This window comes from Cynocephalus volans, chromosome 8 (assembly GCF_027409185.1).
Source record: "Cynocephalus volans isolate mCynVol1 chromosome 8, mCynVol1.pri, whole genome shotgun sequence".
In the NCBI taxonomy this organism is placed as follows: domain Eukaryota; kingdom Metazoa; phylum Chordata; class Mammalia; order Dermoptera; family Cynocephalidae; genus Cynocephalus; species Cynocephalus volans.
The window spans coordinates 117,831,116-117,848,553 of NC_084467.1; the positions used below are offsets into that span (position 1 = coordinate 117,831,116).

Genomic DNA, 17,438 nt, shown 5'->3' on the forward strand with positions numbered 1-17,438 from the left:
CTGAAGAGAGGAGCCAGTAAGGAGATGGGTTGAAGATACAGGGAAAAGGTGGTGATCAATGGAACAAGGCCTCTCTCCTAACCCCCCAGGGGATGGGAGAGAGCTCAGATTCACAGCCCAGGAAGAGGAACTGGCCTTACATTACAAGGCTGTCCTCCACTATAATAAGAAAAAAATGGGCAGAGATGCAGGTAGGTTTGTAAATAGCAAGAACTTAAGGGGAGTCTTGCCTGGAGGTTTCGATTTTCTCTGTAAAGTACAGGCAAAGTTGTCTGCTAAAACTGAAGGTTTAAGTGAAAGGCAGCATTTCAGGAGAATGGGTACAGTCTCAAACAGATGAGGTGACTGTGTGTCAAAGCTTCTTGGGACAGTCCCAGTTTAAGCCTGTCGTCCTGGCCTAATTATTCATGGTGCCCCGCTTTGCTCCCAGAAAGTGTCCTGGTTAGGAGGACAAATTATGTGGTTACCTTAGAACAAGAGCAAAATCTTATTAAAGAAATCAAGATGAAATAGCTAAACAGTAAGAGTTCAAGGTCACCCTTAGCTTTTTTGGTCAACAAATTGCCCTGAAGATCTGGAAGGAGGCATCAGGCGACAGTGGATAAGAACATGCATCTGGAACCATACTTCTTGGGTTCCTTTATCTGCAGTATGGCATACTCACAATGTTCATTTTATATGTTGGCTGTGGAAATCAAATGAGATAATGCCTGTAAAAGGCTCAGCACAGAGCTCGGCACATGGTGAATGTGAGTTGTGATCATTACTGAAGGTTGGTTAAGCATGAAGATCATGGACTTTGGCACTGTGAAGGCCTGGGACCCATTGGTAATTGGCCAGGGTCCGTGGTTATTGAAGAAAATATGCAGGAAATTGGTTTATTCAAGAATGATAGCTGGCAGCACCAGTCAGAATGAGTCTGAGGAGACCAAGGGCATTGCTGCGGGATATACAGCCCAGCTCAGTGTTTTCTATGCCACCAGCCTGTTCACCAGGTCCACTGCCATGTTTGCAGAGATGCAACATGTGAGGCTGGTCCCCTTTAGCCACACTGCCTGAACAACTCATTCCTTGTCTCTCAGGCATCACATTTCCCAAAGTGGTTCGTACACATACACACATACTGTTCCCTCAACTTACCTCTCAAGTAAGGTTTGTCTGTCCTTCTTTCCTAAAATGGACCATGTCTCCTCCGATTCCTTTATGCTTACTGTTCTCAAAATGTAGGTTTTGTACCACCTGCATCATAATCATGCAGACGGCTAGTTAAAATGCTGCTTCCTTTAGCTCCACTCCAGACCCACTGAGTCAGGATGGAAGGGGAAGTGTGTGTGTTCTGCTCATCCCAGATCCCAGGTGATTCCACTATAAGCTAAAGTTTGAGAATTGCTGCACTTTACCTGCTCTCCCTGCTCTGCTGGAGCAGAAAGGAAGTTTCTCAAACGGTGATGTCTTTTGTCTCCAATCACAAAAGGTTTATTTCCCTCTGAGCAAAGCCATGAAATGACACCCTCTGCTCCATTCTTGTACTGGGCTTTGGAGAACATGAGAGGAGCTCCAGGGATTTTACTCTGTTCTCCTGAGCTTTCTGAAGAGCTGTCTCATGGGCTGCCACAAGGAAGCAGGTGCAAGGCCAGCTTCAACCTGAGACATTCTGCTTGTATCTTTTTACATATGGGGGTTCTGAAGCAGAACTTGTTTGAAAATAGGGTGTTGTTGCTAAAAGAAAAAAGTTTAGAATCTACTGATTTTGTCCAACCCCTTGTTGCACAAATTAAAAACCAAAATACCAAAAGCAAAAAGCAAAAAACCAGTGGTCCACGTGGTAGAAGGACCTCTTCAAGGCCACACAATTTAATGGCAAAGCTGGGGCCAAAACTCCGGTCTCCTGGTGTGTTGCTGGCAGAATTTTACTTGATTAAAAGAATTTGAGATGCAAAAGAAACTGTATCCAGTGATGTCCTGGTACATAGAAAGCCCTCAGTAAATATTATTATTCTTGTTGGTGTTATTATTAATTTGTATTTGTATTCATTTGTTATTATCAATTTGTATTTGAGACTGGAGGCACACAAAGAAAGCATGAAGGAACCCAAGAGGAGTGGCCTGAGGAGAGCCAGCTGGCTCCCAGGCAGGTCTATGCATGATGGTATTTTTCTTAGTTAATTCAGCAGTGTTCAGGGTCCAACTCTCCACAGTACCCTGAATGAGGCAGCATCCCAGAATTTGATCAACTCTTGGACATTGATGAGCTCAAACTCTAACTCATCAATGTCCAAGAATTGATCAAATTCTGGGATGCTGCCTCATTTTATCAGGGCTGTCATCAACTGACATATAAAATTAGCCATTCGTCCTACAAGTACTTACTAAGCTTCAATGAAATGCCAAGAGCTGTTTGAGGTGTGGGATACAGCAGTGAACAAGAATACATGGAGCTTGCATCATCACTGGGGAAGAGGTAGGGGGAAGATAAGCAATATGCAACAACAAACATACAGTATAGTAACAAAGTGCTGTGGGGAGAAACAAAGCAGGATGGAGGAGTAAAAAGGGATGGGGACAGGAGATCTCCTTTGGCTAGGGTGTTCAGATCAACTATGCCAGTCACAGCTACATCGCCCTGACTTTTCCTCCTGTACAGTCAGTATGGGGAGTTATCAGCAGAAGGCTGCCTGGGGAGCAGGGTGATAAAGAAAAGGAGATTATCTAAGATTCAGCAATTTGATGACAACCTATTGTATCCATCTCTAGTGCGGTTCCTTCTGTGAGGCTGCCTGGATACTGTGGTCTGGCTAACAAAGTACCTGGACAGAACTTGGATGGGCAATGTCAGGGTGTGTACTTCTAAGATTCTCCTTTTGCAATATGTCCATACCACCTTGTCTCATTTTTCTAATCAGGTACGTACTCTCATTTGATCATTTTTTTAGAAGTAAATTGTATATCTCATCTCTGATCCATTAAGTACTGTATTGACTTAATACTTTGGGATTCAAAAGGTAATCTTATTTTCTCCTTTTCTAAGGCTACCCACTCGCCTTCTTCCCATTAAATATTTTTTCTTTTTAAAAAGTTTATATTATTTCAAGTTGACAAATCATCATTTGTCAAATGACAAATGTCAAAATGACATTTATGGAGTACAATGTGATGTTTAATATGTGTATACAATGTGGGCTGATTAAATCAAGCTAATTAACATATCCATCACCTCACTTACTTGACATTTTTGTGGTGATACATTTGAAATTTACTCTTAGTTATTTTGAAATATACAAGACATTAATTATAGTCATTCTGATGTTCAGTGGATCTCAAAACTTCTTCCTCCTGTCTTGCTGAACCTTTGTAGCCTTTGACAGGTAACTTCTTACTCCTCTGGTATTCCTTCTCCCCCCAGCCTCTTGTAAACATCATTCTCCTCTCTATTTTTATTAATTCACCTTTTTTTTAAAGATTCCTCATATAAGTGAGATTATGTGGTATTTGTCTTTCTGTGCCTGGCTTATTTCATGTAGCATAAATGTCCTCTAGATTCATCCATGTTGTCCCAAATGACAGAATTTAGTTCTTTTTAAAGGCTGAATAGTATTCCATGATGTATATATACCACATTTGCTTTATCCATTCATTTTTTGATGAACACAAATTGATTCCATATCTTAGTTATTGTAAATATTGCTGCAATCAACATAGGAGTGCAGATATCCCTTCAACATATTGATTCAGTTCCTTTGGGTATATTTCCAGAAGTGGGATTGCTGAATCATATGGTAGTTCTATGGTGAATGGGTTTTTTTTGTTGTTGTTTTGGGTTTTTTATTTTGTTTTGTTGGTTTTTGTTTTGGGGTTTTTTTGGTGGCTGGCCAGTACAAGGATCGGAACCCTTTGACCCTGGTGTTATAATACCATGCTCTAACCAATTGAGCCAACCAGCCAGCCTCATATGATAGCTCTATTTTCAGTTTTTTGAGGACCCTCCATACCATTAATCACAATGGCTGAACTAATTCACATTCCCACCAACAATGTACAAGGTTCTTTTTTTTCCCCACATCTTCATCAACACATGTTATCTTTCATCTTTTTGATAAAAGCCATGCTAACAGGAGTGAAGAGATACCTCATTGTGGTTTAGTGATGATGAGCATTTTTCTTTCTTTTTCTTTTCTTTCTTTTTGGCAGCTGGCTGATATGGGTTTTTTCACGTGTTTATTGGCCATTTGTGTATCTTCTTTTGAGAAGTATCTGTTCAGGACCTCTGCCCATTTTTTAATTCAGTTATTTGTTTTCTTGCTTTTGAGTTGTTTGAGTTCCTTTTATATTTCGGTTATTAAGCCCTTACCAGATGTATGGTTTACAAATACTCTGTAGGTCATCTCTTCATTTTTTAAAATTATTTCTCTTGATGTGCAGAAGCTTCTTATTCTGATGCAATTCCATTTGCCTATTTTTGCTTTTGTTGCCTGAGCTTTCAGGTTATATCCAAAATATACTTGCCCAGACCAATGCTGTGAAGCTTTCCCCCGATGTTTTCTTCTAGTAGTTTTACAGTTTCAGGTCTTACATTTAAGTCTTTAATCCATTTTGGGTTGACTTTTGTGCATGATAGAAGATAACGGTTTAATTTCATTCTTCTGCATGTAGATAAACAGTTTTCCCAGCACCATTGATTCAATAAACTGTCTTTTCCCCATTGGGAGTTCTTCACACCTTTTTCAAAAATCAACCGACCGTAAATACGTGGGTTTATTTCTGGGCTTTCTATCCTGTTCTGTTGGTTGATGAGTCTGTGTTTATTTATGCCAATACCATGTCATTTTAATTATAATTACTTTATAATATATTTTAAAGTTAGGTTGTGTGATGCCTCCAGCTTTGTTATTTTTGTTCAAGATGGTTTTGACTGTTCATGGTCTTTTGTGCTGCCATATGAATTTAAGGACTGTTTTTCTATTTCTGTGAAAAATGACATTGGAATTTTGATAGGGATCACATTGAATCTGTAGGTCACTTTGGGTAACATAAACATTTTAACAATATTAATTCCTCCAATCAATGAACATAGGATATCTTTCTGTTTATTTGTGTTTTCTTCAATTTCTTTCATCAGTGTTTTATAGTTTGCAGTTTATAAGTCTTCCACCTCCTTAGTTAAATTTACACCTAAATATTTTTGTTGTTGTTGTTGCTACTGTAAATAAGATTGCTTTCTTAATTCCTTTTTGGATAGGTCATTATTAGTGTATAGAAATGCTACTGATTTTTTTCCCCAGTTTTCTCTCCTTTTAATCACTAGTAAGAAACGGTACTGATTTTTTGGATGTTGATTTTGTATACTGCAACTTTACTGAATTCTTTGATCGATTCCAGCAGTTTTTTGGTGGAGTCTAGTATTTTCTATACATAAGATCATGTTGTCAACAAAGACAATTTTATTTCTTCCTTTCCTATTAGGATGCCTTTTATTTCTTTCTCTTGCCTAATTGCTCTGGCTAGAACTTCCAGAACTGTGTTGAAAAGAAGAGGTGAAAGTGGGCATCCTTGTCTTGTTCCTGATCTTAGAGGAAAAGCTTTCAACTTTTCTCCATTGAGTATGATATTAGCTGTGGACTTGTCACACATGGCTTTTATTGAATTGAGGGACATTCCCTCTATACCTATTCTGTTGAGTTTTTCACATCACCTTATCTCATTTTTCTAATAAGGTACATACATTCATTTGGTTGTTTGTTTCTTTAGCAATAGTTTGCATATCTCATTGTATTAGTCCATTTCTTTTGCTTATAATGAAATACTTGGAACTGGTCATTTGTAAGAAAACAAAATTTATTGCTTATAGTTTTGGAGGCTAGGAAGTCAAAGTCAAGGGAACACTTATGGTGAGGGCCTTCTTTGGTGGTGGGTTTACAGCAACACAGGGGTCTCACATGGTAGAAAATGGCAGAGCAGAGAGGTACTCTCATGTGTTCTCCTTTTAAAGAACCACAGCCCTCAGAACCATGCCCCTGATCACGATTATTAATCCACTCACTACAGCATGGTCCTACAATTTAATCACCTCTTGAAGGTCCCACCTTTCAATTACCATAATAGGTAATACCACCCTCAACAATTACAATTGGGGCCAAGAGTCCAATACCTGGAACTTTGGGGGACACCCTTTAAGCTTCAGTGAGTTTGGGGGGGACATTCAATCCACAGCGCTCATCTTTGATCCAGTAATTATTAACTTAATACTTTGGGACTTGGAAGGCAATCTCACTTTCTTCTTTTCCAGGGCTACCCACTTTTCCCCTCCATTAAATATTTTTCTTAATAAAGGCTGCAGCTCTTCCACTGTCACATACAAAATGCTCTCTCTTCCCTGTCAAGTTCCCTAAAGAGCTTGTCACTTACAAAAATTTCATGACATCCTGTGGCACTTTGCTCTCTGGATCAAATTATTCTTTCTGGGGGTGAGAGGTGCTGTCTGAGATCCTGACCTCGGAGCCTTGAAGGTGGCCTGGAGTTTAGGCCATTTGATTGTGAGACAGAATCTCCTGTATTTGAGAGGATCCCCCTCTCTGAGGGGATCCAGCAATGAAGACATTTTCTCCTAATGTATGGAAATGGTTGCAAAGTGGGGAAGGCCTTGGGGGTTTCCCCCCTCCCCCCACCAAACTACTAGAAAAGAAAATGGAGAGACAGAAGGAGAAGGAGAGGTTTTAGGGGCAGCCACTACAACCACTCTGTGCGTGGGGAAAGAGACAGAAAGGAGGATTTTCCTAGGATCAGCAATTCCTGGCACTAGGGAGAGCCAGCTTGGCTGACTGTGAATAGTTGTATTGGGAAATGGAGGATGGGCAAGGGGTATAGTTCCTAACTTTACTTTTCAAAAGCTCACCTGACGAGGTATTACCTAAAGGCTTTACAGTCCAGTCCTTCCTCTACAACAGGGGTTGCTGAACTTTTAAAAGATATTCATGCAATTTTCCTCAAAGGAAATATTACAAGAAACCTAATACAATGAAAATTGGACTGTTCTGGTAGAAGCTGGAGGGTGTAGCCCATCTCAGTACTTTGCTTAAACCCCAAGGGAACTCTGTGGAGCCCTAGGAGTTCTGTGGAGCCTCTCTGCTCAGGGGTTACAGATGGGTAAAGAAATGAGGCAGCATTAGCAGGTGGAATTCCCTAATTTTCAACTCCAGTTCAACTAGAATGGCTGGAATTTCAGCCATTTATACATTGGGCATAGGAAAAGATTTCCCGTGGGAAAAAGACTTCCCTTAAACAAAATTCCCCCACTCCACTCAAAATCCTTTAAAATAGTGTTTATCACCTTTCTATAGCCTTCAAACCATGAAATAAAAAATGCCATATGCTCCCACACGTAATCATGTCTCTCTCTGGCAGAGGTCCTCAAAGTTTCAGGGGGTGCCCCACTGAGAATCATTAATCCCAGTTAAACTGGATTATCAGAAAGGTGAAACCCAAGCCACATACTACAGGGACCATGCAGACTTGCCCCACTGAAATGCTTTGCAGCTATGCCCATAGCCTGTGTGGAAGGGTATAAAGTAGGAATATTCAATGGGGCTACAGAAAAGATGTGGCTAGAGATGCTGTTCATAATCATCACCCAGTGTCCTCTTGAGAAGAAATACCTCCTAGTGGCAGGAACAGCAGGGCCACTTCCCTGAGCAGTCCTGTGATTTCATAGTAGCCTTCATTGCCCTTTTAGCGTTGCTGCTGGAAAGCAGAGGGCTGTGTTTGTAGTCCTCCGATAGCCCCGGATAGAACACTAAAGTGTGCCATTTGGATACTGACCTTGTTCCTCGCTCCAATTTTCCTACTCTACTTTCTTCTAATTTCATTTTTTCTGACTGCTTGGTATTTTATCTTGCCACATTGTGTACATTTTGTAAGACATGTGGGAGAGTTTAGTGTACACTTAGAGAGAACAGAGTCCTCACATGACTGCCCTCACTTCTGATACCAATTGCAAGTTTGAGGGGCTCCTAAACCCAGTTTCAATAATTAGCTAGAAAGACTCACAGAACACACTGAAAAATGTTATATTCATGGTTATAGTTAATTATAGGGAAAGGATACAAATTAAAGTCAGCCTGGGAAGAAGCACATAGGAGTCTGGAGAAGTACAGTACCGAGTATGGCCTTTCCCATGGGGTTAAGACCTGTACTCTCCTGGCATCAATGAGTGACAATATACACAGAGTATTTCCAACCAGGAGCATCTATCCAGGCCTCAGAGTTTTTACTGAGGCCAGATCAACACTATCCATGTGGCCGACCTTTAGTCTCTAGCCCTTCCAAAGGCTGGACTGTCACATGTAGTCTCCAGTCCCTCTGGAGGTAGAGATGATACTGCTTGGCCCAAAGCCCTGATCATAAATCACACTGTTGGACTTCCTCATGGCCAAGGCCCCTAGGCAAACACAGACACTCCTATCAGACAGGACATTCCAAGGGCCTAGAGCTCACCTCCCAGAAGCTGAGGGCAAAGGCCAACCTCTCTTTGGGAAGGTTAGTTCTTTACTATACAACACATAAAATTCATATTTAGAAAAAGGTGAGAAGGATGAAGGAACCAACCAACCAATAAAATCACAAGTGCAGGTACCAGCAGACTCCTGACTGCAGCCCTTCACTGACAGTAACGCTGCTGGGAAACAAGGCCTCTGGGGCAAAAACCAAGGGTGAGGGCTCTAACAGGGTTTCTATGTGCCCTTGGCCAGTGAGCCCTTTTGTGAGCTGGCTGTGCTGCTCATGGTACCCTGGGCTGCAGGAGGGGGCTGGGGTGCGCTCGGCTCTCAGTGAGGAGGGAAAGACATCTCACAGTCCCGCTGAGCCAGAGAAAGACACGGGGGAGCTGGCAGACTAGGCCGACTCAGACTCATGCTACCTTTTCCCCTTATTGGATAAGAGATCCCCAGGGATGGAAAGTAGCAGTCCGGCAGCTTTGCTGGACTGTTTGGCAAGAACACTGTGTCAAAGTCATAGTCAACACCAGGTTCTGAAGCCTCAAAGCTACTCTCATGACTCTTCGGGCAGCACCTGGGCAGAACAGCTGCTGTTTCCCCCTCTCTGGCTCTCTGAGGAGTCCTGGGCAAGAGGAGGCCTGTGGCTCCCAAATCTTCCCGTCTGTGAAGCTGTGGAGCCCCCTCTGCAGAGGGGCATTCTGACCCCTGTCAATGGCCCACTCCAGCAACATAGGGAGCAGGAAACATAGCGAGCTCTGAGGAGAAGGCATCCAGAGGCCTCGAGAGCTATGAAGGCCAAACTGAGGATGCGTGGCCCCTGCAGGTCTTCCCAGCCCAGCAGGACACAGGACCTTGCTCCATCTGCCTCCATCTATTCATGTCCTGTGTGTGTCTCAGTATGCCACCCCACCTCCTCCCACCCCACACACATACCCAGCTGCCAAACTGCAGGAAAGAAGCAGCCCATGTCTCAGGCCAAGATCTAGATGGATCAGAGTTAGTGAGATCTCAGGAAACTAGTTCTCTAGAAGGAGCCACACTTCTGTGGTTGTAAGAAAGGGGCCCATCTCACTGCTTAGGCCCTGCTGCCCTCAAATCATATTTGCATGAGACTTGAGATTCCTCTCCCTGAACATGTCTGCCTCTTCCAAGCTCCCCACACTCTGCCAGGCTGGTGTAGGTACCAAGACGACGACCTGTTGTCCCAGCCCCCAGGGCTCAGACTTGGGTGGGGATAAGGGCACATGCAGGGAGAGCTTCTGGGGCTTACTCTTCTATCTGGAGACACTGTTCTCTGTTGCTCAGAGTCCTGCTCTGACTTCACTGGGAAGAGGAAGGAGGAGGCTCTGCCATGGGGAGTGAGCCGTTCCCCAGGATCTCCTCATCAAGGTAGAAAAAGTACAGGATCAGAGGGGAGCCCCCCTGGGCCTCACAGAGAAGCTCCACCACGTCCGCCACAGCACAGCCAGTGGGCAAGTGTTGCCAGGTGAGCAGAGGACAGGACACAGGAGTTGAAATGGCACATGCAGAGGGACGATCAGCTACGCTACCTTGGCTCCCTCTTCCCTTAGGGACCTGATGCCCAGACCTCTGGGGAGTGTCTCCCCTCCCTTTGCCACTTACCCTGCACTGTGATACCCACACGGGGCTCTGTCTGGAACCAGCCACCCTCAGGGGCTACCTTGCACCAGTAAAGGCCAGAATCTCTCTCCTTGACTCCCAGGATGCTGGGTTTGGATGGAGCCCCCCATCCTGCAGGGTGTGTCCTTCCTTGCGGAAGAACAGGAGCCTCAAGGCCAACCTCTCAGATGCAGCTTTATCTGACATCTCAGGGTCACCAGGCTCCCCTTATGGGGCTCAGGAGAGAGGACAGTGCTCAGCACAGGAGGTGGGAATGGCTCTGGGGAGATGCAGGGCCAGGGCTCAGGAAGCGAGTCCTGGACAATGAAGCCCTAGGAGGCTGAGGACTGAGCTTCAGAACATCCTAAGCCACAATCTCATGACCAAAACAGAAGAGTTTCATCCCCCGGACCTGTCCTCTTGTCCTCACCCATGAGCTCTGAAATGACTCCCAAACAGCCAAGCCCTTCTGGAATCCTGGAAGTCAGAACCAGAAGGGGCCTTAGAGGTCATCTGGTCCACAGAGAAGGGTGAGTGGCTGGGCTTGTCCAGGGCTCTTCCAAACAGACCCCGCTCCCAGGGCATCTAGCCCCCTTCTTCTGCTGGGGGTGGTGGGGTATTTGGACAGCATCATGGGACACCTCAGGGCCCCATGAATTGGCCCAGCATGAGGGGCAGCCAGAGAAAAGGGTCCTTCCCAGAGACCTACTCATCTCTAGATACTGGACTCCTGAGTAGCCCCCTAGTGCCCCATCAATGCCCCATGCTGGTGACTCACCTTCGACTTGAGCCATTCAGTCTCTGAGGTTTGTTTGCACACGTGTGGGATGAGCGTCAGCTGCCTAGTGCAACTGTACTGGCCACTACTTTTCACCATTGTGGTCTCCATGGATGGACGCTGGTTGTCCTTAGAGAAACTAAAGAGTTCTCCATCTTTGTGGAACTTCACCTGGGACAGTGCTGTGTGCTTCCTTCCCTGGCACCACAGAGCCAGGGCATCTCCTCCAAACATGGGATTTGGCCAGACTGCAAGACACAGGGTCAGCCCTGGAGCTGCAGATCCTGTCAGTCCACTTTTCTCTGTCCCCCAGCCCAAGGCCTCCCACTAGTGCAGAGGCTCCTGGACAGCACCTTCGCAGCTGTCACTGTCTGCATTCCTTCATGCCAGACCAGAACAGGGCTTCCCTTTACCCCTCGCTCCTTCTTTTCCTTCTTCCTTCCTTTCTCTTCCCTTCTTTCTCCTCTACCCTTTCCCTTTTCTTCTCCCTTCTTCTCCCTCCCATCCCATATATTGGGTTCTCCTCATCACAGACATGTTGGTTCCAGCTGGAATTACTCCAGCCACTTAGCTGTCTTATTCCTCCTGAAAAGATTCCCATTTTTTCACACTTCACATCCTGCCCCAGTCCAGGCTGACTCAATAGCTCCCTCCTCCAGTGTCAGCTCAGATGTAGATCTCATGAGAACCCAGGGAGACTCCCTCCTACCCCTGTTCAGAGGCTCTCCCAAGCCTGGTCTGCATCAATGCCTCACACCAATACCTGTCCCCTGCAGAGGCTTCACTTCTACCCTAGCCATACAGACACCCTGTCCTGTCCTCGTCCTGAGCCTGAGTTCTCTGTCCTAACGGGGCAGGACAAGGGTCTCTCCCAAGCATTGAATCTCCCACAAATCAGACCCCGCAGGTGTTAGGTAGCCTCAAGAGGCAAAACCATGGCTGGAAGCCAGGCCTGAGGATAACAACAAAGAAATGTAGAAATAGGATTCATAGTAGGGTCCCCATCCCATCACCATTAAAAGCCAGAAGAACACAGGTGTAACCAGCCTCTTTGTGGATCATAGGTTCCTTTCCATCATTCCTTGAGCTTAGGGGTCACCAAGCATAGGCCGAGGTTCTCAAATCTGGTCCCTCTATCAGCACTAACCACAAAGCACTTGGGTTTCTAAGTGTTGGCTTAAACTCCCTCCCCAAGCAGTAACATAGATAACTACCTGGGAATCTAGATACTCATATGTATGCCAGAGTTTTCTCCACTTTGACAAAGGAACTTGCTCTATGAAAGGCAGAGAAACAGGATTTATTTAATTTTCATTCATTTACTCATTCGTTCATCAAACATGCATTGAGCACCTTCTACATGCTGGCCACGCACAGGTATATGCTGGTTCACAACCTAATAGACAAGGAAAATGACAAAGCATTACAACTGTCACAGAGGAGACACAGAGAGGAATTGGCCAGTGCTACCTGGGGAGGAGATCCGCATAGGGGAGTTCATCTTGACCTCATCCTGAAAAATAAGTAAGTATTCAGTATGAGGGGTGTGTTAGTCCATTAGGTGTTGCTATAACAGAACACTTGAGACTGGGTAATTTATAAAGAACAGAGGTTTATTTGGCTTACAATTCCAGAACAGCTGCATCTGGCAGGGGCCTCAGGCTGTTTATACTCATGGCAGAAAGCAGCAGCTGGAAGCAGGTACAAGCACATCACATGGTGAGAGGAAGAGAGAGAGAGAGAGAGGAGGTGCCAGGGTCTTTTAAACAACCAGCTCTCACGGGAACTAATAGAGAAAGAACTCACTCAGGCCCCCTTCCCCAGGGAGAGCATTAATCCATTCATGAGGGATCCACCCCCATGACTCAATCAGTTTCCAACACTACCACATTGGGGATCAGATTTCCACATGAGTTTTGGTGGGGACAACACATCCAAACTCTGTCAAGGGGGAGGTAGGGAGATGCCATTTTAAGATAGAGCCACATGAGAAAGGCACATCCAAGAGTCTTGTGGGAACTGGTGGTACTCTGCAGAATGGCTGGAGAAGCAGTAATCAGAGGAATTCAAATTACACCAGAGCAATGGAAAAGAATAGGACGGATTTGAGACTGGGAGTAATACAATCAAATTTGCATTCAAGATCCTGAGGCTGCAGTGTGAAGAAGGATCAGAGGGGATGAGAAAAAGTCAGACCATTGCAATTGCCTGGGCCAAGGAGGAGGGTATTGGCTAAGCAAATGTAGTAAGGTGGAAAGGAGGGAGTGGAGATGCTTGACGCTGAGGAGCGGAATCTGTAAGACTTTTTTTTTTTTTTTTTATTTTGTCAATATACATTGTAGCTGATTATTGCTCCCCATCACCAAAACCTCCCTCCCTTCTCCCTCCCCCCCTCCCCCCCAACAATGTCCTTTCTGTTTGCTTGTCGTATCAACTTCAAATAATTGTGGTTGTTATATCTTCTTCCCCCCCCCCCGGTTTGTGTGTGTGTGTGTGTGTGTGTGTGAATTTATATATTAATTTTTAGCTCCCACCAATAAGTGAGAACATGTGGTATTTCTCTTTCTGTGCCTGACTTGTTTCACTTAATATAATTCTCTCAAGGTCCATCCATGTTGTTGCAAATGGTAGTATTTCATTCGTTTTTATAGCTGAGTAGTATTCCATTGTGTAGATGTACCACATTTTCCGTATCCACTCATCTGATGATGGGCATTTGGGCTGGTTCCAACTCTTGGCTATTGTAAAGAGTGCTGCGATGAACATTGGGGAACAGGTATACCTTCGACTTGATGATTTCCATTCCTCAGGGTATATTCCCAACAGTGGGATAGCTGGGTAATATGGTAGATCTATCTGCAATTGTTTGAGGAACCTCCATACCATTTTCCATAGAGGCTGCACCATTTTGCAGTCCCACCAACAATGTATGAGAGTTCCTTTTTCTCCGCAACCTCGCCAGCATTTATCGTTCATAGGCTTTTGGATTTTAGCCATCCTAACTGGGGTTAGATGGTATCTCAATGTGGTTTTGATTTGCATTTCCCGGATGCTGAGTGAAGTTGAGCATTTTTTCATATGTCTGTTGGCCATTTGTATATCTTCCTTAGAGAAATGCCTACTTAGCTCTTTTGCCCATTTTTTAATTGGGTTGCTTGTTTTCTTCTTGTAAAGTTGTTTGAGTTCCTTATATATTCTGGATATTAATCCTTTGTCAGATGTATATTTTGCAAATATTTTCTCCCACTCTGTTGGTTGTCTTTTAACTCTTTTAATTGTTTCTTTTGCTGTGCAGAAGCTTTTTAGTTTGATATAATCCCATTTGTTTATTTTTCCTTTGGTTGCCCGTGCTTTTGGGGTTGTATTCATGAAGTCTGTGCCCAGTCCTATTTCCTGAAGTGTTTCCCCTATGTTTTCTTTAAGAAGTTTTATTGTTTCAGGGTGTATATTTAAATCCTTAATCCATTTTGAGTTGATTTTAGTATACGGTGAGAGGTATGGATCTAGTTTCATTCTCCTGCATATGGATATCCAGTTATCCCAGCACCATTTGCTGAAGAGGCAGTCCCTTCGCCAGTGAATAGGCTTGGTGCCTTTGTCAAAGATCAGATGGCAGTAAGTGTGTGGATTGATTTCTGGATTCTCTATTCTATTCCATTGGTCAGTGTGTCTGTTTTTATGCCAGTACCATACTGTTTTGGTTATTATAGATTTGTAGTATAGCTTAAAGTTAGGTAGTGTTATGCATCCAGCTTTATTTTTTTTTATCTGTAAGACTTGATGATATAGACTCAAAGATTTGGTGGGGGTTGAGAGTGAAGGAGAGGGAGGAGTCGAGGATGATAGAAAATTGAGGAGGAGAAGCAGATTTGTGGGAAAATATGGTAAATTAAAATGTGCCCATCTTAAGATGAGGTGTTCTGGGCATAGCCAGGTGGAGATATCCACCAATTTAGAGTCTATATATAACTTAAGGGTCTGTTCTGGGCGGGAGATGGAGATTCAGGAGTCATTAACATTTGGTGATGTTTGACATCAGCTGTGTGAATGGAGCACTCCAGGACCCAAGGAGGGAGTGTGGAGTGTGTGTGGGGGTATGTGTGTGTAAGTTGTTTTCATTCTTTTGCTTTTTACATGTGAACAATATCTATACGATATAATATATACACTTTTATAATAGCAAAAGGGTGAAAATGAAATGCTTATCAATAAGGAATTAAATAAATTATGGTCCAGCCATGAAATGAAATATGGTGTAGCCATGAGAAAGAGGCAGATTCATAAATACCTATATGCAATGAGCTTCAAGACAAAGTGTTAGTGAAAAAAGGTAAAATTACAACATGTGAGACTATGTGCACCTCCATTTGTGCATTTAAAAAGTATACATATATATTCACGCACATTTGTATGGTTGCCTATGGGTATACAATTTTTGGAATGTAATGAGTAGACTGAGTAACTAGTGAGCTAGACTGAAGGAGAAAGAATTTTCACAATGCGTTTCTCTGTTTTGGGGGGGTTAATTTTTTTTTGGGGGGGGGGGTTGTTTGTTTTTTTTAAAGATGACCGGTAAGGGGATCTTAGCCCTTGGCTTGGTGTTGTGAGCACCATGCTCACCCAAGTGAGCTAACTGGCCACCCCTATATAGGGATCCAAACCTGTGGCCTTGGTATTATCAGCACCACATTCTCCCAAGTGAGCCACAGGCTGGCCCTAATTTTCATGTTTTTACCACAGTCACATATATTTTTCAATAAGAAGTCTAGATTAAATAAAATATTCCAATCTCCTTTATTTCCCCATATATCTTTTAATAAACCTCTCTTACATGAAGTTACCTGAGTTTGGATCCATTTCTTGCAATTACAGAGCATAAGGAACTGGGTTTCTCAGTGCACAATGACAATGGTTGGGAGGAGGTAAGGCGTAGAAGATAGAATCAGGAATCCAGGTGACTATAGCTTGAGCAGTGCAGGATGAGAAGTGAGAAGACCAACAATGTGATTATCAACTTGCATTTTTGTTGGTGGCAGAAGATGAGAGAGAGACAAAGCATGGCTGAGATGATATCTTGGAGTTACAGACCGAAGATCCAGGTGGATTGAAAGACATGTGAGGTTAGCAGACGTAGTCTTTACTCAGGGAGAAAAAGAAGAGTTTTCTGCTAGGAATTAGTTCTCTCTCTCTCTCTCTCTATCTCTCTCTCTCTCTCTCTCTCTCTCCTCCCCACCCCCCTGCCCCCAGCTACGAAAAGATTAGTCAGGTCCCTGTGTAGCTAGCTCCCGCTTGGGCCAGCCACAGCATCCTTTTAGCTCCTGCTCATAGGGCTAGGACTTCAGTTGGTGGAGGGGACTGGTGGGAGTGGGAGACAATGGCTGAGAAAGCAAAGCAGAATGCGCCCAGGCACAGGGGTTTGTCACTGAGCACTGGTGAAGGGAGGGAAGTTTAGGACCATTCACAGGAGGGAAGAGACCCTGACACTCCCTTATCTAGAATACAGCACTCAAAGAACACAGCGCTGTGCAGACAGGCACAAAAGCCCAAGCTCAGTAGGATGAAGCCAGCCTTACCAACGGATGTAGAGTCCGGGATTGTGGTGACCTCAGCCAGACAGCTGTCCCCACAGACAGACATTTCCAAACAGCCTGGGTGGTCAGAATGGCACATGAACACAGGCATACACACAGAGACATGCAGGAGCATGAAATTAAAGGCTCACCAAACTTGCCATCACAGAGACCTGCAATGGAGAAAGGGGAGGGGGATTAGAGCAGACGAGAACCTCCTGACAGAGGAGTGGTCAAACACGGGAACGGTGCATACAGGAGGATCTGTGGGCTCCCTTAAGCCCTCTTCCTACACAGATTTGGAGAGTGCCAACCCCCACAGCTCCCCCACCCACCAGTTATAGGTCCTGATACACTCTCTAGGAACATTTATTTCTGCGCAACATATGGCCATCCTAGCTTTAGGTTCTCCAGGGAGCCAGCCTGTGTCATACTTCCCTCCCTCCCTGCTTCAGAGGGAACAAGGAAAGGAGGCCAGACAGGACTTAAGTGACAACGACCTCATCCTCTAAGAAGCAGTCAGGACCAGACTCAGGGATGGGGGTGTGAGGGGTGGAGAGAACTTCATAAAGGAGAACTTGAATTTGGTGTTAATTATCAGGGAGAGGTGGATGTGTAGACAGGACTCCAGATCTGATCTGATGAGGTGGGTCTCAGGCAGGTGGGAAGATTCCCTAATCTCTCGGGGGCCTGGCTCCACCTTAAGGGAGGTAGATGGACAAGTACAGTCACCTGAGTGACATGCTAGGATGGCATCCAGACAGGCCAGGTACTAAGAAAGGAGGCAAATAAAGATGCATAAACTGTATCTTAGAAGACAGATTCCTGGTACTCTTCTTTTTAAGTTTCCCTTTTGCTTTCCCTAGTCTTTAATAAAGATGTGTCTAAAGGTTTCAGCTTATCTTGGCTATGTGTCAAAGGGGAAGCAGAGTTCCCCCAAGTCCAGCATGGTAGGCATCGGCAGTGCTAACCAAGGAGAAACGC

At 44.4% G+C, this 17,438-nt stretch overlaps 1 protein-coding gene across 1 annotated transcript; it reads right to left on the reverse strand.

The window, feature by feature from the left end:
- Nucleotides 1–9,577: 9,577 nt before the first annotated feature.
- Nucleotides 9,578–12,385, reverse strand: FCRL6 (Fc receptor like 6). Its single transcript, XM_063105883.1, is given in 9 exon segments — nucleotides 9,578–9,789; nucleotides 9,792–9,839; nucleotides 9,842–10,027; nucleotides 10,131–10,217; nucleotides 10,220–10,294; nucleotides 10,297–10,386; nucleotides 10,885–10,902; nucleotides 10,905–11,132; nucleotides 12,355–12,385. Coding segments are annotated over 9 exon segments (975 nt in total).
- Nucleotides 12,386–17,438: the final 5,053 nt, after the last annotated feature.